Below are 25,188 nucleotides of genomic sequence, written 5' to 3' on the forward strand. Positions count from 1 at the left end.
TGCAGCTTACTTCTGACTTTATATAGCTGAGATCTTCTTTCCATATAAGCATTCCTTTAAAAAAATGATTGTATATTATTACACTGAATGATTGAACTGTAATTTATTTAATATGAATTTTATTGTTGGGCATTAAAGTTGTTTTAAATCTTTTACTGTTACAAATAACACTGTCATAAATAATCATGTACATGTGACTTTGCCTGTGTTCCAGTATGTCTATAAGGTAAATAACTAGAAATGGAATTGCTGGATTAAAGATTATATGTATTTATAATTTTATCACCAGAATGCCCTCAGAATGTTTATACCAATTTATTAACCCAGCAGCAACATATGAGAGTGGTTGTTTCTCCACAGCATTGCCAGTCGTAAATTAAACATATTTGGAGATTTCTGTTATGTTCCACTTTGCATAATGGCCAGGTAGCTCCTGTTAGACTAACCCATCCACAGATATAAAGCCATGTGCTTTAAGGCACTGGAGAGTGATCAAACACAGGCAGATATTAGATGGGAGGTTGATACTTAGAAGGGAAAGCAGAGCTAATGGGATAAAATCTAAATGTCTAATATGTGTGAAAGAAAGCAGGAAAATAATCTGATTAAATAATGCCTAGATATTTTCAAATAGAATGGAAGACATGCATTTACAGATTTAAGAATCTCAACACACCCCAACCAAGACAAATACAGGGAAAAAACAAGACACGTCATAGTCAAAATACTGAAAACCAGACATAAAGAGAAAATCTTAAACCACCACAGAAAAGAACACTTTACATATAGGTGAAAGTTATTTGTGTCACCACTAACTTTTCATCAAAAACAGTGGAGGTCAGAAGACAGTGCAGTACTATCTTTAAAGTGCTGATAGATTTCTCCCAGTCTGTTTGGTGAAAAATGATACTCAATTTAGTTTTAATTTGTATTGCTTTTGATATGCATGAGGTTAAGCATTTTTTCATATGCTCAAGAGTGTCTTGTATTTCTTTTCTGTTTATCTTTTCTTTTTGTTCTCTTGGGTTTTTAATCTCTTCCTTAAGAGCATTGCTGTTTGTGATGGAGTTGCAAATATACTTTCCTCAATTTGCCAGTTGTCTTTTAACTTTGCTGATGGTGGTTTTTATCATCCATACAATTTTTATGATCAGGTAGTCAAGTTTGTCTATCTTTTCATTTGTGGCTTTTGAATTATAAAGTCATTCTCTGCTGCAAGGTTTTATAAAGACATTTGTCAGTGTTTTCTTCTATATGGTTTCAGTTTTTACACTGAAATCCTTAGTCCACTTGGAGTTTTTCCTTATATATGATGTGAAATATGGGTCTAAGTCTTATTTATTTCTAGATGGCTACCCAATTGTCCCACATTATCAACCAGGCACTGAATCTTCTGGACTGATTTCCTGTTCCATTAGTATGTCTGCTGATGTAATAGCAGATTATCCTGCTGTAATTACTGTGTTTTTATATGATGCTTTGCTGTCTAGTATAGCTAGCCTCCTTTCATTGCTTTTCTTCTTCACAGTTTTCCTGGCTGGTATTTTTGTCTTTTCTTCAGAATAGAAGACGTTTATCAGTTCCTGGCTGGTGTTGATTGTTTATTTTTCCACACGGTCTTTTGACTCAGCTTTTTAAAGTTCCCTCAAGTAATGAACCCCAAAGCCTGGACAGGGCTTCAGGTCAGGTCTTCCTGAATATGCTCTCAGAGCAGTCTGCCCTTTTATGGTTATTATTTTTTGGAGGTTTTAATTTATAGGAGTATTATATTATTTTGGATTAATGACTGACTCACTCACTAGAATATAAGCTCCAGGAGGGCAGGGATCATATTTCTTTTACTTGCTGTATTTGCCTCATATAAGGCCTGGCACATGTGAGGCTCTTAATCCACAGTAATGAATGGATGAATAACTTTTGAATCTTGAGGTTGAGTTTGACTCTCTATTGTTTTTTGACTGTTCTAAGCCTCAGTTTTCTCATTTCTAAAGTAGATATAAATGAGTTATACCTACTGAACTGGGCTTTGGGAATAATTAAATGATATATCTTAGAAAACATTTTTGTGAAGTGTGAGATGTTCTAATTAGACTAACTTTGGCTTTCCTTCTCACCTGTGGTAGATAATTATGCATTTAGCAAGGAACAATCTCTAGATTTAGGCTCTTGGTTCTGAGTCCCTTTGAATCAGATTCATCCTTACCAAGCTGTCACCCAGCTGAAGTTAGTCACTCTCGAGTATTTCTTAGCTTTTAGCCACCTAAGCATTAAGACAGTCAATTTCAGATGACAGCTTGTTTGTTGACAGCAGACTGTCTCTAAGAAAGGAAGTACAATTTCACTTTGCAGAGCAACCTGGTTTTGGAATCCATTCTGCACAAGATGTCTACCTGCCACTTCTGAAAGGAAAAGAGAACTACGACACAGCTGCTGTTACCAGAAGAAAAGCTTAGACCTAATAAACTGCCAAAACTCAGTGTTGTTAATTTAAGTTACTTGCCAATGTACTACAACTTGAAGAAAAGGGAGGATGTGCGTATTTATTGCTAATGCTGGGGAAATTGCCATTAAAGCAGTTGGCAGAACGGCTGACATTTTAACAGTCATAGGTCAGATCATCTTCTGTGTCTATCGAAGAGAAGATTTGACCAAGGATTGACAAAAAGGAAATCAGATGATCCTGTTGACTTGGCTGCATCTAAGTGTCTCCTTTTCGGCTTACAGGAAAGATTGCTATGGAAGCAGTCTTTGATGTTGCAACAGAGTGGCTGTAAATTGCTTGAATAACTGTTGGAACTTCAAATATAAAAACACAGGAAGAGTCACTGTCTGAGGTCGAACTTGAGTTTTCACTTGTGTTATGCTCATGTAATGTTTAGGGCTCAAATTTTACATTAAGATATTTTTTCAATCACTGTTTGCTCAGTTTCACAAAAAAGGGTTCACTTACAGGTTGCAAGAAAAATCCGTGGCAACTGAAAACTGAATTCTAGGACCTTAGTCTCCAACGTTCCTGATACTATTATAAACAATTGCAAAATTTTCTTTGTTTTCTCAAAGGCAAAATAAAGAATGTATAGTAGGCTTGAATCATAAAGCACTTTTTATGGTTTCCAAAAAGTTCAAATTCTTTTTACACTCTTAAGCTTTATTATTAATTTAGTTATGTAAATCAGCCCATTTCTGATAAATTAATATTAATCCTGAGATCAGCATTTCTTTTATTATGAATTTAGCTGTATAAATCAGTCTTTTGCCACCAAACATAAATTTATATTAGTTCTAGGATCAACATTTTGAGAAGGGATAAAGTAGGGATCGTCTGAGCAGTTTTAAAAGAATGTTGGTCAAAAATAGCCAGTAGAATAAAAATACATTGTGCAAGCTAAAATAGGGCAAAAGAGCTAAAATGCAGCCCATGGACTAAAATAACTGGCAGTTCAAATGAGTCCAAGGGCTAAATATGTGAATATCTTCCGATTACCTTATATGTAGAAGAGTTTTTAATTTTTTAAATTGCATATTTCACTTCTTTTGTTGTTGTTTTAAAAAAAACTGTAAGAGCTGTTGAGTCTAACAAACTAAAAGGTCGGAGTTTGTTAACTTTAACATTTTAACCTACAGGTTGACATTTTTAGGCTAGTAGGTAGAAATGGCTATTTATTGATTGGTAGGGAGTTTACCTAGTCGGCATTTAATGTTCACTCATTTTATGAGTGATTCTTGCACAGCCTACAGGGGTTTAGCCGTGGTGCGCACTGGGGAAATTTCTAGGAGACCTGAGATCAGTGTTAGTGCTTGTTTGTGCAGAGACACTGACCTTGTTGCTGTTTCTTAAACATCCAGGTGGACTCCTGCATCAAGCCTTTTTACGTTTGTTCTCTTTACCTGAGATGTTTCCGCCCATATTTTGTATGGTTTACTTCCTCACCTGTTTCACATCTTTGATCAGCTGTTACCTTGTCAGATGCCTCTATGAAGAAGCTAAATCCCTACCATCTGAGACTTTTGAGCCAAGGAGGAATGTAATCTGAAAAGCATTGAAAAGATCTCTCTTCCTGTGGTGATGGGAATCAGTTGCAGGAGCTGAAGCGTTTAGGTGTGGTTGCAGTCATCCAGGCTGGAGATAACAATGGCTCAGGTCAGATGGCTATGGAGGTGGTGGAATGTGGCTGGACTGAGGATATAAATTGATAGTAGAGTCAGCAGGATTTGCTGCCACTTGGAATGTGGAAGCGAGAGAAACATAAGAGTCAAGGGTGATGCTGAAGTTTTTTGGCTTGAGAGATAGAAGGAATGAAATCGCCATTCCCTGAAATGAGGAATGAATATCAAAGGGAAAGCACAAAATCAAGATTTGAGTTTTTGTTGTCATAGCTGGATAAATGAAACTTGAAGTAGAAAAAGATCTGAAATGGATATAAAATATTTGAGAATCATCCCAGCCTAAAATCAGGAACCTGGATGAAGTCACCTGGTCACCTGGGGAGTGTAAAGAAAAGAGGTCTTGGGGAGAAGTGCTAGTACACAACAGTGTTAAGAGGTTGGGGAGACCAGAGGGAGGGCCAGTGAAATAAAAAGCTCAGAGAGACTGGCTTTTGGAAATCAAGTAGAGAAGTTTCCAGGAAAAGAGTGATCAGCTATGCTGGAATGCTGCTGATAGAACAGCAAGAAGATAAAGACTGAGAAAGGACATTAAATTTGGCAATGGTGTGGTCACTGGTGACCTTTGTGAGCTGTTTTGGGAGAAGGATGTGATGGCAGGGCTGACTTAAGAGGCTTTTGAAGAGAAAAATAAAAGAGAAAATGTAGACCTCAAATATAGACTAATCTCTAGAGAAGATAATTTTGTATAGTAGAACAGAGAAATGAGATGGGACCTGAAGAGGGTGTGAAGTCAAGAAAGACCTTTCAAATGATGTTTGCACGCTGATGGGAGTGAGTGGGTAAAGAGGAAAAAATAGAGTTTACAGAAGATGGAAAAGGGGGACCATTGCTGGGAACCTGTATTCTTTGATGAGTCTTCCTCCCTCTATAGCACTGTATGCATCACTCAAGGGAGACTTTTATGTTCTTTCCAAAATCTCACTGGGCTGGATTACCCTCCTATGTGTTAGTTGCTCCATCATGTCCAATTCTGCTACCCCGTGGACTATAGCCTGCCAGGCTCCTCCGTCCATGGAATTCTACAGGCAAAAATACTGGAATGGGTTGCCATTTCCTCCTCCGGGTGATCTTCCCAACCCAGGGATGGAATCCAGGTCTCCTGCATTACAGGCAGACTCTTTACCCTCTGAGTCTGCAGGAAAGCCCCATATTCCCCTCTTGTAAGTTCCTATATAATTCTGTTTCTCCCATACATACCCCTTTCAAAGTATGACCTCTTGTAGTTACACTTCACAGGATATGTTAGTCTTCTAGCAGCTTCATAGAACACTAAAACCACACTTTCTAATAATCTGGGACTATAACAGAAGGTAAGAATTTTATTAGACTCTTCCACAAACCTTCTCCTCCCGTCCACCATGGCGAGCTGTTTATAGATCCTTAAGTGGCTCTCAACTGTTCTCTTCAGTGTTCAGTTATGAGTAGCCTGTGCGATTGGGGTTCCATACTATGTCAAAGATGATTCTGAGGTTTCTGGCTTGAGAGACCGGAAGAAAGGAATTAGCATTTACTGAAAAGAGGAATAAATATCAAAGGAAGAGCACAGCTGCTGAGCCCTAAGGAATAGCATCATTTCTTAAAATTGGTGTTCCTGGTGGCATGATGACTTCTGGGACCTCAGCATTGATTCTGGCCATTTGGTTCTCTGTTTTCTGCCTTTTCTGTCATGGGATTAGGCTTGTGGGGTTGAAGAAGTACTCTGTCCTTAGTTTAAAAATGTTGCATGCAGTAAAACAAACAACACACAACTATGTGGATGGTAGCTATCATTTTTATCTTTTGAGCTCAAGGTTTATATTTCTGTTTGCATTTTCAAGATTTTAGGTCACAGTTAGGGCCAGGACCTTGAAGCCAGTCATTTGGGTATTTGTAGAAAGGAGTGGTGACTCTTGTGAAATCTTATGTAAGAGGTGTGCATACATCCTTAAGTGTGTTCATCCACCCATCCATAAAAAATATTTATAAATGCTTGCTATATTTAAAGATGTGTTAGGGAGTTTGAAGTGCTTGTTTTGTCAGGAGGGAAGAGGTAGAGATTCAGGGAGCTCTTTAGTGGTCATAATATGAAAAAGGCAGAGACCACTCTTTAGAGTAGTTCTAGCTCATCCCCAGAGTTCTTTGTTGAAACAGCACATCGTAAGAAAACCCATGGTATCATAAGGAAATCCCAAGCTGCACTGCAGGCTTGCTGTCAGAGAGGCTGAAAGACCTAGAACCTCACTAGCTCAGCACCCCTCTTTGTTGCCTTTGCAGAAGTTTCTTAGAACTCTGAGGTGTCTGCAGAGTACAGGTGGAAAAACCCCTCCTTCTAGACCATGACAGAGTTGTTTTTCTTTTTTTTTTTATGTCATTCCTTAGTCTTTCCCATCATAAAAACTACAATAAATTATGATGATTTGCCATTGTAAATTGAGAGGGAAACTTTTTTCTTTTGCATGAGTTTTCTCTTTTAGAAAAAAAAATAGAAGTTATTATTTAACTTGGTTAAATGTTTTAAATCACAAAACCTCTGTACATCTTTCCTATAGAGACTAGTTCATAGAAGTGCTGAAAAATTTTAGTTGATGATAATGATATTAATAGATCATCAGGAGTTTAGAGTCTTATTTGGGGTACCTGCTGATATACTCCTTTATATATGTGGATAGAAGTTTGACCTTTGTTCTTACTTCTAGATGTAGTATAAAGGATGGTGATTCATGTCAATTCATGTATTGACATGGTGAACATGTCAATTCATGTTCATACTGTTGAAAAACAGAAAGGTAATACTACTGCATTATAATTCTTGTGCACATTTAAAATGCAGATTAAAAATTCTAATTGTATTTTTTAGTAACTAATAATTTAATAATGCTTTTTGATCCTCCCCTACTTTTCCAACTTTCTTTTCTTGCTAATGTTAGGAAACCCAAATTGAAGATGCCTACAGTTCAAATAGGTTGAACTTGTGGCCTTGGCTGTAATTGTCACTTCATAATCTATTTTTTATTTTAATCTTATTATTAAACCTTTTTTATTTCTTGCAGACTGGTGAATTTTCAGCTCGTTTCCTTTTGAAGTTGCCAGTGGATTTCAGCAATATTCCCACGTACCTGCTCAAGGTAAAAATGTATGATTATAACTATGAGAATGCAGTTGAGCTTTTTAAGTCATTATTTAACTTTGAATATTTGTATAGTTTGCCAGCATTTTGTTTAGATGATAAATTCTATTAAAAATTTTATTGCATGAAGATCCAGTGAGTTAGTTACCTAAGAGCTAAAATCGTAGCCCTAAAAATAATTTCAAAATGGACTTGACTTATAAGATAAAATTAGTATAAACAAATTAAACCTTGGGAAAAAGACTGCCTTTGGTTAATGATCTTTTGGGGATGAAAGACTCTCTTAAAAATTACCTTAATATTCATTTTGTATTTAAGCAGGATTGCATATTAACTATTCTGTGCTACAGGGCATTTCATTTTCTTTATTTATGTTAGCAGTTGATCTCAGGCATCTTCAAAGTTGGACTGCCCTGGAGAGATCCAGAATTGAATTAGGCCAGTGTATATGGTTCTTTAAAATACAGTGAGGGCAGGGGATGGCTTGAGAGTCGCTACTTTGGGAAGGGGTCTGCAAAGTGCTTTGTAGAGGAGAGGTGGAACCCAAATCCACACCAGGCTGTGATTGTTGTTGTTGTTTAGTAGCTCAGTCATGTCCGACTCTTTGCGACCCCATGAACTGTAGCCCACCAGACTACTCTGCCCATGGGATTCTCCAGGCAAGAATACTGGGGTGGGTTGCCATTTCTTTCTCCAGGGGATCTTCCCAACCCACGCATCGAACTTGGGTCTCCTGCACTGGCAGGCAGATTCTTTACTACTGAGCCACCAGGGAAGTCCAGGTGAAGGAAATTAAATGGACCAGTGAACTGGCAAGTTCTGAACAGGAGCCCTTGAGACAGGGGCCTAAGTTTATTGTGGATGTGGTTTTGGATATGGCCTCAGTCATATTTATCCTGTGGTGATATAGTTTTGCTGTAATGTAAGAAAAATTTCTGCCTTCCAAATTTGATGTTATTCAGAGAGTTAATGGTATTTATTACAGTCTAGAGAGAAGGCAAAATCCTCGTGCAAGTATTCCTGCGTATTATTGTAGTCATAAATAACATGGGATTATTCTTGATAGTGATTGGAATTAAAGTATAGTCTGATAGAATAAAAACTATAGACCATAGGAAAGATTAGGACTGTTTTTTTTTAGCAGTCTACCCATGGGATTTATTAGTTTTTTTTCCCTAAGTAAAACATGGGATTTTTGTGCCTCATTAAACTTCCATTTTTAATTTCTAGTTGACTGTTTTCCCACTCTGTATCCAAGAGTTGTGAGATCCAAGTGAGAATGAAAGTTAGCAATTTATATTAGTTTCTCAATACTCCTGTTGTGGAAAATATACATATTAGACCTGTAATTACCAAGCATAATTAATTTGGTTTCAACAATTACTGTGCTCTATTAGAACAACAAAGTTTCCTTGGAGACTCTTACGTAACAGACTCACTGACTTCCATATGTCCAGTTAAAATTCTATTTCTGCTCATTTAAAACAAAATTTAATAGTATATGAGAGCATTATTATTCACATAGTCACTTTAATCCATAATTTACAGTTACAGTATCTTTTTTTGATCTGTTGGGCCTTATCAGTTTGAATGGTTATCCTGTTTATTTGAACTTAGTGTTGCCTCTGCTCATGTTCTTGAATGTCAAAGGAAAAAAAAAAAAACCACTTCTTGGATCATAATCTATGTAATTTTTTTCCCCTCTTCAAAATCAAATTTCTGTATTTTCTGTTCTAAGAATTCTATCTTTATATTGTTATGCCCTTACTTTCCTTGCCAGTCAGATAGGAAAAAAGTAGAACCTATTTGGCAAAATTGGAAAGTGTTTTTTTTCCTCTCCCAAAGTACAATGAAGTACTTTTTCTACTCTAAGTAAAATGCCTACATTGCAACACTAATGTCTTTCTGGATCTTTTAGTTCCTGCAAAGAGAGTAAAACAACACGACAAAAAATATCAGTGTAGGCAGATTCATTTTTCGCCATACCCTCTCCTGCATTTATTATTTGTAGAATTTTTGATGATGGCCATTCTGATTGGTGTGAGGTGATACCTTATTGTAGTTTTGACTTGCATTTCTCTAATAGTTAGCAGTGTTGAGCATCTTGTCATGTACCTGTTGGCCTATGTCTTCTTTGGAGAAATGTCTATTTATATCTTCTGCCCCTTCTATTTAGGTCTTTTTTATTTTATTTTTTTATTGAGTTGTATGAGCTATTTGTATGGTTTTTTTTTTTTTATATTGGGTTATATGAGCTGTTTGTATATTTTGGATATTAACCCCCTATTGGTTATATCATTTGAAAATATTTTCTCCCATTTAGTCAATTGCCTTTTCATTATGTCAATGGTTTCCTTTGCTGTACATAAGCTTTTAAGTTGAATTAGGTCCTGTTGATTTATTTTTCCTTTTGTTTTCTTTGCCTGAGGAGACAGATCCAAAAAATATTGCTGTGATTTATGTCAAAGAGTGTTCTGCCTATGTTTTCTTGTAGGAGTTTTATGATTTCGGAGCTTACATTTAGGTCTTTAATTCATTTTGAGTTTATTTTTGTATATGATGTGAGAAAATGTTCGTATTTCATTCTTTTACAAGTAGCTGTCCAATTTTCCCAGCACAGTTTATTAAAGAGACTGTCTTTTCTTCATTGTATATTCTTGCCTCCTTTGTCATAGATTAATTGACCATAAGTATGTGGGTTTATTTCTGGACTTTGTTCTATTCCATTGATCTGTATGTCTGTTTTTGTGTCAGTACCATACTATTTTGATTACTGTAGATTTGTAGTGTAGTCTGAAGTCAGGGCATGTGATCCCTCCAGCTTTGTCCCTCTTTCTCAAGATTCTTTTGGCTATTTGGGTCTTTTGTGTTTTCATACAAATTATAGAATTCTTTGTTCTAGTTCTGTGGGAAAATGCCATTGATATTTTGATGGGGGTTGTAGTGAATCTGTAGGTTGCCTTGTGTTGTATGATCAAGAATTAATGATATTAATTCTTCCAGTGTATGAACATTTTATATCTTTCCATCTGTTGTGTCATCTTCCATGTCTTTCATCAGTGACTTACAGTTTTCTGAACAAAGGTGTTTTACTTCCTTAGGTAAGTTTATACTGTTATCTTATTTTTTTGGATGTGATTATAAATGCAATTGTTTTCTTAATTTCTTTTTCTGGTAGTTCTTTGTTAGTGTGTAGAAATGCAATGGATTTCTGTATATGAATTTTGTGTTCTGAATCTTTAGTGAATTCATTGATGAGCTCTAGTAGTCTTTTTCTGGCATCTTTAGGGTTTTCTACATATTATCATGTCATCTGCAAACAGTGACAGTTTTACTTCTTCTCAATTTGAATTCCTTTTATTTCTTTTTCTTAGCTGATTGCTATGACTAGGACTTCTAGTACTATGTGGAATAAAGGTGGTAAGAGTGGGATGCTATCATTCTTTTATATAGTAGGGAGAAAGAGGTAATAGCATGAGCATTTAAAAAGTGTGTGTATGACAGTCACATTTTGTGACTTGTCATCGTAGATTGAATTTTAGTAAATTTGCAGTTTTAAAATTCCTCACTCTTCTTACCTTCCCTTAGGAAGGGGGGAGGATTTTGCATTCTCTCCAGCCAGAAAAAGAGAATTAGGCTGATTAATCTCCCTGAATTTTTTTTTTTTTTTTTTTTTTTTAGTTTTACATATTTGCTAGGAAGGAAACTGATAACTTCCCCCAAAGAGTTTCTTTTTAAAAATATAGCAAGCTTGTTAGGGTGATATATAATACATTGATTATAGTTGTTTCTCAGAAAGCATAAGATAGCAAATATAAAAAAGCCTCCTGGATCCTGGTAAATGAATATAAATTCAATGAATTTTTATTTAGTGAAAATAAATTTTATCCTTATAAAATTTTTTCTCTGAACCATCCATTAGATGATGCTTCAAAGTTTGAAACTTTTTAGTTTATGAAATTTTTTGGATCCATAAAGTCACACTTAATAAGCAGCTTTTATAAATAAAGACTGCTTTAATTCACTCCTGTGAAATCTGGTCTTAAAACAGTTGTCTGGTGTTTGAAAGACCATAAAGAATTCACAGGAAACCCTCATCTTATCTGAAAGGAAATAGTTTCTGTCTAATCAACTAGGAGTAGGCATACTTTTATAAAAGTGGGAATGTGTACCTGGAAGAAAGTGCCATAAAAGTAGGGTGCTGTTTATTCCAGTAGTAAGTCTGATTTATCATTGCTAAAATTGAGCCAAATTTGCATTTGAGGCTTAACCATGTGGAAAGTAGTGAGATGGTCTAGAAATAGCCTGCAGGATATTTCCCTTTATTCCTTCATTAAGTAGGAGACAAATGACTGCTTTTAGTTCATTGTCCTTGTCCCACCTCTCTTCTGTAGAGAATCAGGGCTTAGAGAAAAGCCTACTCTAGATCAGGGGACCTAGATGTCTGCACTAGAGGGCATGATAGTAAAATTTTAGGCCTGCAGGCCATGTGGTCTCCATCACCACTACTTAACTGTGTTGTCACAGCGTGAAAGCAGCTATGACAGTATCTAAATGAATGATTATGTCTGGATCCCAATAAAACTTTATTTACAAAAAACCAGACATTAGATTGGCTTTAGACTGTGGGCAGTTGTTTGCCAGTCACCTTTCCTAAATTATAGGATGGAAAGTGGGAGAAATATTGCTTCACAGTATCATCATAGAAGGATGAGAAAAAAAAGATTTGGTTCACAGAGTTCAAGTTGTTTTTTAATACTGTGGTCTGTTTGTTTTTATTTAACTAGTACCTTGAGCTTGGTTGTAGTCTCGCTCCCTCTTTTCTTCCTCTCTTCCTTTCCTTCCTTATTTTCTTCCTTCCTTTATTCCACCTTCTCTCTTACGTTTAAACAGTCTGTTAGCAGCATATAATTTACTAAGTTCTCTTCCAAGTCTTACTTCCCCTAACTGTTAAAATGTGGTCAGGCTATTGCATACCATATTGGGTTGTTGGGAATATCAATGAGATGATGAAGATGGTAGTACTTAATACACTTCTGAGCTTAGAGTAACTGCAGAATATAGAAATGGTTTTGATTTTATTTAGTCATTAATTTATATTTCAAAGTATTGAATTTATTGTGGTCTAGGAAGAAAGTTAAGCACTTCATTGAAATTAAGATAGAGGTATAGTTACTGCTTCTTTTTTCTTCTGTCCTGTTTTCCCCCCATCTAGAATTCAAACCCAAATTTTCACTTGCCCTAAATTTTTATATATAAATTATGGTAATCTGAACATAGTATTTTTCCCTACAGAAAATGAAGAATAGTCACAGGCAGCTTCTGTGAAATTTCTCCTTTCAGTTTTGTTTTATTGTTTTACTGTTTTCTTTTGCTTTTATTTTTTTATAATATGCTTTTGTTTTTTCCTCTAAATTATAATTTTATAGTGGAGCTGTGTCTCAGATCACTATTAGTTGACCAGCTTTGTTGCCTTGTCCCCATATATCTTGTTAGTTCTTCAAGTAGAGTATATTCTATTACATACAATGCTTTAGTATCATGAATTAGTTCATACATGATAGATAAATAGTGGAAGTATATCAGTATAAGGCAAAAGTTACCATGGTTTATAGTTAATACATTGACCACCAAATATTAGCTGAATGAAAGTTCACTAGTGCAGATGAATTTAGCAAGCTGTGACGGGTTCTTGTATGGCACACAATGTCCATTCACTTCATTCCTTCCCCTTGGCTCAGTTTTGCTGTACATTCTGTTTTTAACTATTTATTGCATAGCTTCTTCCCATCTTTGTGGGAAAGAAACAAACATAAGACAATAAGCCAGAGCTCGCTCTCTCTGGCATCATTACATTTTGTCCAAAACCTGCTTCTCTGCTGTAACTTCTAATGCTGATGTCCCTCTGTGCTTTCCTGTAACTCAGCTGTTTCAGGCTTTCTTTGTCACCCCTTTCATTAAGTTATCTTCAGCTTTTTAAAAGTCCTATACTTAGTATAATAATTCTTTGTTTATTACAACTATAGCATGTCATTTTAGGTATATTAGTAGTTTCACTGGATATACTTTGGTTTTTGTTAATGCTATAGTTACAGAGTTGTACAGGCAACTGTAAGGTAAAGTCTAGACTTGCCATAGTTTTCTCATAAGCCTCTTATTTTTAATGTGTGATTTATTAGAATGCAGTTTTTTAAAGGAATGCATTTTTTCAGTTTATAGCAGAAGCACTTATATTCAAACAGCCAGAGATTCTGTTCTTTTGTAGGCTAGGCATCTTTTGTCCTTTCTACTTATACGTCATAAGTCTTTAAATCCTTCTCCATCCTTGTACTTCTCTTCAGTAGGTATTCCAGATTGCTGGCATCTCTCTTAAACTGTGGTGCCCAGAAATATGCACAAAGCTTCAGATAGGATTGATCAGGGCAATGTTCACTAGAACTCTGATCATCACCATTAATTAGTATTTATTGAGCTTGTGAAGAAAAACTAAACCTCCTTGTTTTACTAATCCTGTTTTATGTAGTTGGTTTTTTATGGCAAAGTATAGATGAATGCCTTAATATTGATTCCCTTTTTTTTTTTCCCCAGCTTGTTTATGGAGGAGGTATTGCCACCTATAATTCAGAAAGGAAAGTGTGGATTGAAACCAGATAGTTCAGTGAGGGTAACAAGAATTGTAGGATATGATCATTACAGGTTGACTGTTTTTTCTGAAGCCGTTTTCTCAATGGTGACATTTCCCCTACTCACATCATAAAGTTACTGCCCGGCACTTGACATACGGGGTAGTGTCAGTTTATCACTGTCATCTGTTACTGTTAGTCTGTTTTCATCAATCAGCGGATGTACAATTCAAATAAAAGTAAAATTGGGTTTGCTGCGTAGGATGATTGCATAGACAATAGTAATGCAAGTCATAATAAATTAAGTACCATAAGAGAAGTACAAAGTTCTTTAGTGGATTGGTGAGAGATTACATCTAGGTAGAAAAGACCTTTATAAAGGAGGTGTTATTTGAGATGGGCCTAAAAGACTTGTTTTGATAGAGAAAGTATGAGCATGGTTTTAGGTGGTAAGGAAAGAACATTTGGAGAATAGTGGAACAGTTTAGTTTGCTTAAATCACAGAACATGTGTACAGACTAGTGAGAAATAAGAAAGGAAAGGCATTTTAAATATACATAATGATATAGATAGAGTCTTAAATATTCAACCACGGAGTTTAGTGGTTGTTTTGAGTAGTATTATGATTGGGATTGTATTCAGGAAGAGAAAACTGCCAGGAAACAGTATATAAAATGACTGGGGAGAAGGAAGAGGGAAATGAGGCTGGTAGGCAGGGTTCAAGGAATGTAGAACTGAATATTAAGGCTCAAGGTGACCATGTTTCAGACTTGATGAAGTTTTCATACATGTAGGTGGTATGCTTACTCACCTAACTCAATGATCAACCTGAGAAAGTGGAGGAAAGGAAAGGGTATAGTCAGAACCTTCTAGTCAATGCTATCCAAAGTATATGTTTTTACTCATGAAGAAATAAGTACAGAATTGATAGTCTTTAGAAACATTTAAAGCAATTTGACAGAATAATCATAGGTCTGTTGACTGTAATGATAAAAATATGGGGTTTGCGTTTTGATGTTTAAAATTTTTTTCTCTTTATAATAACTCATTTTTAATGTATTTTATGAAGCCATCAATCTGTGAAGGATTAGAAAAAGAAAAACAAACAGTAGCATCTCCTTTATGGTAGATATTTTGAGAACTACTATTCTGGCTCATACCTTGTCTTCTAGGGCCCCTGGCTGCCCTTGCCTCCCTTTATCCTGAGACACAGCAATCTCTTAAGTATCCCTGAGGGTTTTCAGTTTTGTTCTTTTTTGCTGAGCTGGGTTTTGTATTCACTGTTACACTATGTTCCAGTCTCCTTTTTGTCTTTATAAATGCACCAACAGGAGTGGGAGTGGGAGAAGGAAACTTTAGCCCTTGATTAGGATGGCATCTAATACAGAACTGGTGGAGAGGGATTTTGTTTTTTTCTTTTATCAGTTCAGATCAGTTGAGTTCAGTGGCTCAGTTGTGTCCGACTCTTTGTGACCCCATGAACCACAGCACGACAGACCTCCCTGTCCATCACTAACTCCCTAAGTCCACCCAAACCCATGTCCATCGAGTCGGTGATGCCATCCAGCCATCTCATCCTCTGTTGTCCCCTTCTCTTCCTGCCCTCAATCTTTCCCAGCATCAGGGTCTTTTCCAATGAGTCAGCTCTTCGCATGAGGTGGCCAAAGTATTGGAGTTTCAGCTTCAACATCAGTCCTTCCAATGAACACCCAGGACTGATCTCCTTTAGGATAGACTGGTTGAATCTCCTTGCAGTCCAAGGGACTCGCAAGAGTCTTCTCCAACCCCACACTTCAAAAGCATCAGTTCTTCTGCACTCAGCTTTCTTTATAGTCCAACTCTCACATCCATACATGACCACTGGAAAAACCATAGCCTTGAGTGGACGGACCTTTGTTGACAAAGTGATGTCTCTGCTTTTTAATATGCTGTCTAGGTTGGTCATAACTTTCCTTCCAAGGAGTAAGCGTCTTTTAATTTCATGGCTGCAATCACCATCTGCAGTGATTTTGAAGCCCCCAAAAATAAAGTCTCTCACTGTTCCCACTGTTTCCCCATCTATTTGCCATGAAGTGATGGGACCGGATGCCATGATCTTAGTTTTCTGAACGTTGAGCTTTAAGCCAACTTTTTCACTCTCCTCTTTCACTTTCATCAAGAGGCTCTTTAGTTCTTCTTCACTTTCTGCCATAAGGGTGGTGTCATCTGCATATCTGAGGTTATTGATATTTCTCCCAGCAATCTTGATTCCAGCTTGTGCTTCCTCCAGCCCAGCGTTTCTCATGATGTACTCTGCATATAAGTTAAATAAGCAGGGTGACAATACACAGCCTTGACGTACTCCTTTTCCTATTTGGAACCAGTCTGTTGTTCCATGTCCAGTTCTAACTGTTGCTTCCTGACCTGCATACAGATTTCTCAGGAGACAGGTCAGGTGGTCTGGTATTCCCATCTCTTTCAGAATTTTCCACAGTTTATTGTGATCCACACAGTCAAAGGTTTTGGCGTAGTCAATAAAGCAGAAATAGATGTTTTTCTGGAAATCTCTTGCTTTTTCGATGATCCAGAGGATGATGGCAATTTGATCCCTACCATTAGATTAGGTCCCTACCATTTCTGTCCTTTACTGAGCCCATCTTTGCATAAAATGTTCCCTTGTTATCTCTAATTTTCTTAAAGAAATCTCTAGTCTTTCGCATTCTATTATTTTCCTCTATTTCTTTGCATTAATCTCTGAGGAAGGCTTTCTTATCTCTCCTTGCTATTCTTTGGAACTCTGCATTCAAATGGGTATATCTTCCTTTCCTCCTTTGCTTTTCACTTCACTTCTTTTCACAGCTATTTATTTGTAAGTCCTCCTCAGACAGCCATTTTGGTTTTTTGCATTTCTTTTTCTTGGGAATGGTCTTGATTCCTGTCTCCTGAACAATGTCACAAACCTCCGTCCGTAGTTCATCAGGCACTCTGTCTGTCAGATCTAGTCCCTTAAATCTATTTCTCACTTCCACTGTATAGTCATAAGGAATTTGATTTAGGTGTATAAAATATTTTAAAACAAATATTAACAGTACACTTATATTTTGATCTTAGTTTCATTACAAAATAATGTCACAGTGATATTTGCCCTCTTCCTATTATTTTTCTGAAGATCCCATTCCTTTCTTCAATCCATTTACTGCAGCTTTTTTTTTTTTAACATGATGACCATATGGTTGAAATGGGTGACACCCAGAACCAAAGTTGGTGTCATTCTTTGTTCCAAGGGTGTTTATAAAAAGCTTTGGCTCTCTTGAAGCAGGATAGACAATAATTTAGGTTTTTCAAACTTTGTGCTAACTCTAGAAAAGTAGTCTATATTGCTTTGAATGTCTGTTCAGTATGTGACTACTTCATGAAAATAGTCTTTAACATAAAACCCTGGAATATTGATGGTGAACATATTCTTAGTCTCTATTGCCTAGCCTAGTACTCCACAAAAGTGTGGTCCCAGGACTCCTGGTGTCACCAAGATCATTTTAGAGGGTCCATGAAGTAAAAACTATGTTCAGAATAAAATTAAGAATTTATTTACCTCAAGATTGAGTAGTGAAGTTTTCTAGAGGCTACATGGTATGGTAACATGTAATCATCACTCTGATGGGCTTACGTGTTGGCTTATGTGTTCTTGTATTTTAAAAATTTTTCAGTGTTTACCAAAACATATTCAAGAAGAAATGGATAACTTGAATAGTCTTATTTCTGTCCTAGTTAAATGGTTAAATACCTTCCTGTAAAGGAGACTATAGGCAGATGATGCCTTCACTGGTAAGGTTCATCAATTATTTAAGGAAAAATAATACATGAATTCTACACATTCATTTGGAAAATTAGAAAAGAGAGAATGCTTTCTGACTAATTTTGTGAGGATAGCATTACATGATAACAAAAATCAAACAAAGATATTACAAGAAAAGAAAAATACAAATGAATCTCTCTCACGAATATAGATGCAAAATTCAAAATAAAATTTTGCATTGTATTGAAATTCAATACAGTAATATATTAAAAAGGTAACATATATCATGACCCAGTGGAGTTTATCCGAGGGATGCAAGGTAGGCCGTGTGTTTAAAAAACCAACAATATGATTCACTGAATTACCAAACTAAAAAAGAAAGACTGTATGATCATCTTAATAGACACAGAAAGAACATTTGGCAGAACCAAACATCCATTCCTGATAAAAGTCTCCAAATAAAAACCCAGGACTAAAAAGGGACTTCCTCACCTGGTAACTTGTATCTCTGAAAAGTCTATAGTTAATATTATACTTAATGGTGGAAAAGACCACTGTTTTTCCTCTAAGGTTAATAGCAAGGCAAGGATGTTTACTTCCACCAATACTGTTTAGTACTGGCGTTTCTAGCCAGTGCAATAAAGCAAGAAAAAGGACTAAAAGATGCACAGAGTAAAAAGGAAGAAGCAACTGTTTTTATGCACAGAAGGTATGATTATTATGTAGAAAAACCTAGGGAATCTACAAAAATGTTTCTAGAACTAATACATGAATTTTGTCATGTTGCAAGATACAGGATCAATATATAAAAATCAATTATAGCACTTTTACATTTTTTCCCTAACGATGAATAATTTGATATTAAAACTAAAGCTGAGAGAAGTTAACTGGGTTATGCAGGTTACTTTATCTATATGTGGCAGCGGACAGGATTTCAGTTCAGGTTTGTCTCACTTGAAAACCCAGGCTCTTTCCATCATGAGAGATTGTCATGCAAGCTAGTGGTAGAGCAGCCCTGTTTCTTGGTACAAAGGGGAGGAACTTTATTGTTACACATTCATAGGTCAACATAGGTCTGTCTAGCCTCTGATATAGTAGAACAGGCGCAAAAGGTAGGAACTTTATTGTTACACATTCATAGATCAACATTGATCTGTCTAGCCTCTGATATAGTAGAATTATGAAAATACTTCTATTTTTTGAGGTGAATACATTCCACCTCCACCCCTCTCTAAAAAGTTACTTCAGCAAGTCACTTGGCTGTGAATGGAGCTTGCTTCAGTCTTGCATATCCTGTGGTCACATGTGTCCTGCCTTGTAGACTGGTAGAGTCATCTAGCCTTGTTTCATTTGAAATCTATTATAGCCAGTCCAGGAACCTTTATTAGCACCTCTAAACAATTACGTCATTAAAGAGCAAGACTTACGAGCCCTGTTAAGGCTGCATAAAATCTGTTTTCCACCCTGAATGTAGTTAAGCAAGTTCCCACAGTAATTTTAGAATGATTCAGTCTTTTCTAGGTTCCATAACTGATGTTGCAAAAAAATTGGAAGTCAACATGAGGCTATTCTTTTTCAGTTTTTCAGTCATTTTGAATGATTACAATACTCTACTGTTTAGTTGACAGTTGATCTTTTTTAGGAAATTTGTCATAATCCCATATGCTGAGGATTAACAGCCACAGAGCTGAGATTTTATGCTAGAACATTCATGCAATCCATAATCTCAGTAAAAAAAAAAAAGTGTATACCTGAAATTCAACTTATTTACCTTGTTAGCCCACTATCAGCTGTTTCATTATTAGATAATAACACAACAGTTCAAAGCAGTTTAATTTTAGTGAATAATGTGGCATAAAGCTCCCTAAAATTAAAATCTACAAAGCAAGAGTGCTGTCTGATTTACATTGTGAGGTCTGAACCTGCTACCACCATTACATCTCATTCAGAAATTCCATCCATGCCTCTTTTATGCTATGTATTAAAAGTTTAAGGAAAAAAATATGATAGATTCACATTAAGGGTCTTCCCATTCATGATCCTGTCACACAGCTCTTGCTTCTCACACACAGGTTTTACAGTTGGCAGTCAGTTCTTAATGCTGTGGGAACTCTGCTCATGAGATCCCGGCCATGATGAGAGTCACCCCTTGGATCTGATTCTCCTTTAATCTCCTCTCTCTTTTCTAAGCCTAAGTAGTCTGGTTCTTTCCTTGCTTAGATATGGGATGTAAGGAAACTATATCTGCACACATGCTCTGTTTGGAGGGGCTCTTGAGGTAACTGACAAAGTTCTATTTTTTGACCTGGGAGGTTCTTTTGAGGGTGTTTGTCTTTTAGTAATTCACTAAGCTATAGGTATTTTTGTGTGTCAGTTTCTGTACTTGTAGTTGTATTTTTCAATAAGAAGGGTAAAAAAAAAATATTGAATGTAGAGGGTTTTAAGGAATTGTATTCTAACTCCATTTGTCATGCCTGGTCTTGTCTTTTGCTAAGAAACTCAGGGCTGTAAAATCTATTATATTGTAAGAAAATCTGCTTCAGAGCTGTCCTCAGAAAGGGGTCCGTCCATTCAACAAATATTGTTGAATTGTTACTGCATTAGGCTCCATATTTGATACTGAGGATGTGTACGGGGGAAACCTTAATAAATATGATCTGTATCCTCACTGTGCTTTCTAATCGTTATCAGTGATACCACAGGTTAAGAGGCTATTTATTCTTTGGTATACTGTTTGGGAATATTGTCATAAAGATTTATATTTATATCTGAAGTCACTCTTCCTGGTAGACATTTATCCCATAGGTAGTGTAGCGGTTATTTACTATTGCATAATAAATTATTCCAAAACTTAATGCCTTGAAACAGTTTACATTCATCATGTCATAGTTCCCCTGGGTTAAGAATTTGGGAGTGACTTAGCTGTGAGCTTCCAGCTTAGAGTCTTTCATATGGTGGCTGTCAGGATGTTGGCAATGATGTAGTCATCTGAAGGTTTATCTTGACGTGACATGGAGCATCCACTTCCAAGATGGCTCACTCACAGGACTGTTGGCAGGAGAGCGTAATTCCTCATTTAGACGGGCTTCTCTATAGGCTGCTTGAGTGTCCTCACAACATGGCACCAGACTTCCTCCAGGGCAAGCAATCTGAGAGAGTAAGAAGGAAGCTTCAGACCGAGTGTCTAAAGTCACACAGTGTCTCCTTCATTCACTTTGTTAGAAGTGGCTTAAATCCAGCCTACAATAAGAGGACTTTCTGGTAGTCCAGTGGCTAAGACTTGGCACCCCTGATGCAGGGGCCCTGAGGTTCAATCTAGTCCCTGGTCAGGGAACCAGATCCCACGTGCTGCTACTAAGAGTTTGCATGCTGCAACTAAAGATCCCCCTTGCCGCAACTGAGACCCAGCACAGCCAAATAAATAAATACATATATTTTTTAAAAGATTTATTGGAGATGGCCAGAAGTGTAGGTTGGAGGAGACAGCAGATGTCTAGACGTGACGTGATACAGTAGTAGTGGTACATAGGAAGGAAAGGATCATGTTTGTGAGCTTAAGCTCTTTATGGCAGAATTAGTATTCTCTTTATATTTCCCTGCATTCTAGGGTACTGTCCTGAACACAGTATATACTCAGGAAGAATTTGCTTTAAAAAAAAGTGTGTGTTTTTGTATATCTCACATGCTAGTAAAGTAATGCTCAAAATTCTCCAAGCCAGGCTTTAGGAATACATGAACTGTGAACTTCCAGATGTTCAAGCTGGTTTTAGAAAAGACAGAGGAACCAGAAAGCAAATTGCCAACATCTGCTGGATCATTGAAAAAGCAAGAGAGTTCCAGAAAAACATCTATTTCTGCTTTATTGACTACGCCAAAACCTTTGACTGTGTGGATCACAATAAACTGTGGAAAATTCTGAAAGAGATGGGAATACCAGACCACCTGACCTGTCTCCTGAGAAATCTGTATGCAGGTCAGGAAGCAACAGTTAGAACTGGACATGGAACAACAGACTGGTTCCAAATAGGAAAAGGAGTACGTCAAGGCTGTATATTGTCACCCTGCTTATTTAACTTATATGCAGAGTACATCATGAGAAACGCTGGGCTGGAGGAAGCACAAGCTGGAATCAAGATTGCTGGGAGAAATATCAATAACCTCAGATATGCAGATGACACCACCCTTATGGCAGAAAGTGAAGAAGAACTAAAGAGCCTCTTGATGAAAGTGAAAGAGGAGAGTGAAAAAGTTGGCTTAAAGCTCAACATTCAGAAAACTAAGATCATGGCATCTGGTCCCATCACTTCATGGCAAATAGATGGGGAAACAGTGGGAACAGTGAGAGACTTTATTTTTGGGGGCTTCAAAATCACTGCAGATGGTGATTGCAGCCATGAAATTAAAAGACGCTTACTCCTTGGAAGGAAAGTTATGACCAACCTAGACAGCATATTAAAAAGCAGAGACATCACTTTGTCAACAAAGGTCCGTCCACTCAAGGCTATGGTTTTTCCAGTGGTCATGTATGGATGTGAGAGTTGGACTATAAAGAAAGCTGAGTGCAGAAGAACTGATGCTTTTGAAGTGTGGGGTTGGAGAAGACTCTTGCGAGTCCCTTGGACTGCAAGGAGATCCAACCAGTCTATCCTAAAGGAGATCAGTCCTGGGTGTTCATTGGAAGGACTGATGTTGAAGCTGAAACTCCAATACTTTGGCCACCTCATGCGAAGAGCTGACTCATTGGAAAAGACCCTGATGCTGGGAGAGATTGAAGGTGGGAGGAGAAGGGGACAACAGAGGATGAGATGGTTAGATAGCACCACTGACTCAATGGACATGAGTTTGGGTAAACTCTGGAAGTTGGTGATGGACAGGGAGGCCTGGCATGCCTGGCGGTTCATGGGGTCGCAAAGAGTCAGACACGAATGAGCGACTGAGCGACTGAACTGAACTGATATAGTATCTGTAGAATGACAACATGACAATGTAGATGATTTATTTTATTATTTTAGCAAACTCTGCTTTTTCTGCTGATGTTTTTAAAAAAACATTATGATCCACATTATAGCAATTAAAATCTTAAATCTGAAGAAAACATGGAAAAGGATATATAATTCTAGAACTCATTCTATTTTTATTTGGTATATATATTTTACTTGGTGTGATGAGACTAGTCTAATAAAGGATAGAAACAGACTTCTGATTATGTAATAGCCTGCAATTATTTTTATGGCTATTGCATTCCAGTCTTCTTATGCAATATTTGCAATGTACATGTGTAACAAGGGCACAATACAAGTTCTAACAATCTTAACCATAAATCAGAATCAAGTCACGCAATGTAACATCTGTGAACTTGCTTGACTGATGCAGACAACCTTTGTTAAGAGTACATAAAACTCTAAGTTTACAACTCTGTAGTAGATTTGGGGTTTTAAGCTCTAAAATTTGATTACCCTTCCCACCCTATAATTAATTCTGCCGAGGCATTTTGATATTGGTTTAATTGTGAAGATGGGGAAAACTCATATATTACAGTTTGAATAAAAATGAAATGTTTTAAATATTCTATGAATGTGATGAGAATTTCAGCAGATTATGGCTACAAAAGATTATGATTCAGCCTGAAAACATAACCTATGGAAAATCATCAACTGTGCAGAATGAGCTCTTCCAGATGACAGATCTTACTAGGAAAACCTGCCAATAAAAGAGAGAACGCTAGAAGAAAAAGAATCCTGTTGACTTTCAACATATGGCCTCGACACTGACATTCTTATAGCTTTTAGTGAATAGCAACCCAAAATAACTGGGTTGATAAAAACCAAAAAAATAAAAAAAGGAATGCATGAATTAAAGAAATTCTGCTCTGATTTTTTCCTTTACTTTTAGTTCAGAGGACTTAAAAAAAAATTTTTTTTAATCTTATATTGGAGTATAGTTGATTAACGGTGTTGTGTTAGGTATACAGCAGAGTGATTCAGTTATACATATACATGTATCTATTTCTTTTCAAATTCTTTTCTTAGGTTATTTTAGAGTATTAAGCAGAGTTTCATGTACCATACAGTAGGTCCTTGTTGTTTATCTGTTTAAAATATAGCAATGTGTACATGTCAATCTCAAACTCCCTATCTATCCCTCCCCCTTCCCCTGGTAATATATGAAGATGCTGAAGTGGTACATCTTCCTTATAGTTTCACCTTTCAGGATAATGTGACTCCTAGCAAACTGAAAATAAAAGACAAATATCCATATACATTTAGGCATTAGTGAGAAAACCTGAATCATCACATGTTATCCTCTCTGTTGGTTCTCTCAGCTACATACTCCTTGCATTGGTCTTTTTCTTTCCCACTCTTCTTTCCAAGGATCTTGCTTTTACCCTTTTTTTAGTTCAGCCTCTCCAACTACTTAAAAAGAAGTGGGCCACTAAAGATGATCGGTTTACTTCCTTGGAACTATGAAGATTATACAATGTGTCTAAAAGTTTTGTGATTGTTGACTCATGTATTTGTTTTCACTTTCATTCAATATTGAGTACCTGCTGTGTGCCAACCACTGTAATAGAGAAATCTATAGCTTATAGGCTAAATCCTATCTGATAATGGGTCAAAGAGTTAGTTACAGCAAGTTAAGCATAGAGATCAAGTGTACCTCTAATATTTCCTTCCCTGAAATAGAATGGACTCAGGTTATCCCTCTAGAGAGCTCTTAGTTTCTTCTGAATTCCATTAAGGTTGTCCCACTACCATGGGGATTGTGGTGCTAATTTAGAGCATTATTGGCCCAACTAGAAGATTAACTTCCAGGTAACTGCAAAGCAGTGCATAAATTAACACTCAAGACACATGAAAGTCTCAGTGTTCCAGGTCTGTTGCTTACTAGTTGTGTGCTTTGGTACATACAGAGTTGCAACCTACTTCCAAGAGTGGCTCTTGAAGAGTAGATGAGTTGATATCTGTAACTGGTTAGTTCAGGGACTACCACAGAGCCCTCTGGGAATGTTACTTACTATCATGACTCCTATTGTGATTGGTATAAAAACTAATTCTTAAAATAACAGGACAAATATTTACTAACTACTGTGATTTACAAACAAAACCAAGGCTAGATGTTACATTGAATATATGCAAAAGAGTTAGACCTACTTTAAGGTACAGTTTCAAATAGTTTCATTAAATGTAACTAAAATCAAAGTACTTTTTCATTCTAGTTTTCTTTATAGTTTTAAGAAAATCTTAGAATTCGCACAGATCTTTCTGGTGTCTTTTTATGTCTGCTCTGGAGATGCAAGGAAAGCTTACCCCTTTATTAACTAACCTAAAAGTTTATGTCCACTGTAGCCCCTATTCTAATACCCCATGCCTGTCTCTATTTTTTCTGTGGAGAGAAAATACTTTGTCATCTCTTACTTCCAGTGAAGCCATACCTTGGGTTTCTTCATAAATCCCTGGGGAAGTATTAATTGGTCAATAAAAAAAGAAAACTGAAACACTAGATCACATAGGAAACAT

The 25,188-nt window shown here is 36.6% G+C and overlaps 1 protein-coding gene across 1 annotated transcript in view; it reads left to right on the plus strand.

Annotated features, from left to right (window-relative positions):
- BABAM2 (BRISC and BRCA1 A complex member 2) overlaps positions 1 to 25,188 on the plus strand; it is a 408,503-nt gene that overhangs the window by 126,483 nt on the left and 256,832 nt on the right. Inside the window, exon 6 of the mRNA XM_081484262.1 lies at positions 7,197 to 7,271. Within this exon, the coding sequence (XP_081340388.1) occupies positions 7,197 to 7,271 (75 nt within the window). The remainder of the gene's footprint in view (positions 1 to 7,196; positions 7,272 to 25,188) is intronic.

Source organism: Giraffa tippelskirchi, chromosome 4 (genome assembly GCF_054371585.1).
Source record: "Giraffa tippelskirchi isolate mGirTip1 chromosome 4, T2T-mGirTip1v1.2.pri, whole genome shotgun sequence".
NCBI classification, from domain to species: Eukaryota; Metazoa; Chordata; class Mammalia; order Artiodactyla; family Giraffidae; genus Giraffa; species Giraffa tippelskirchi.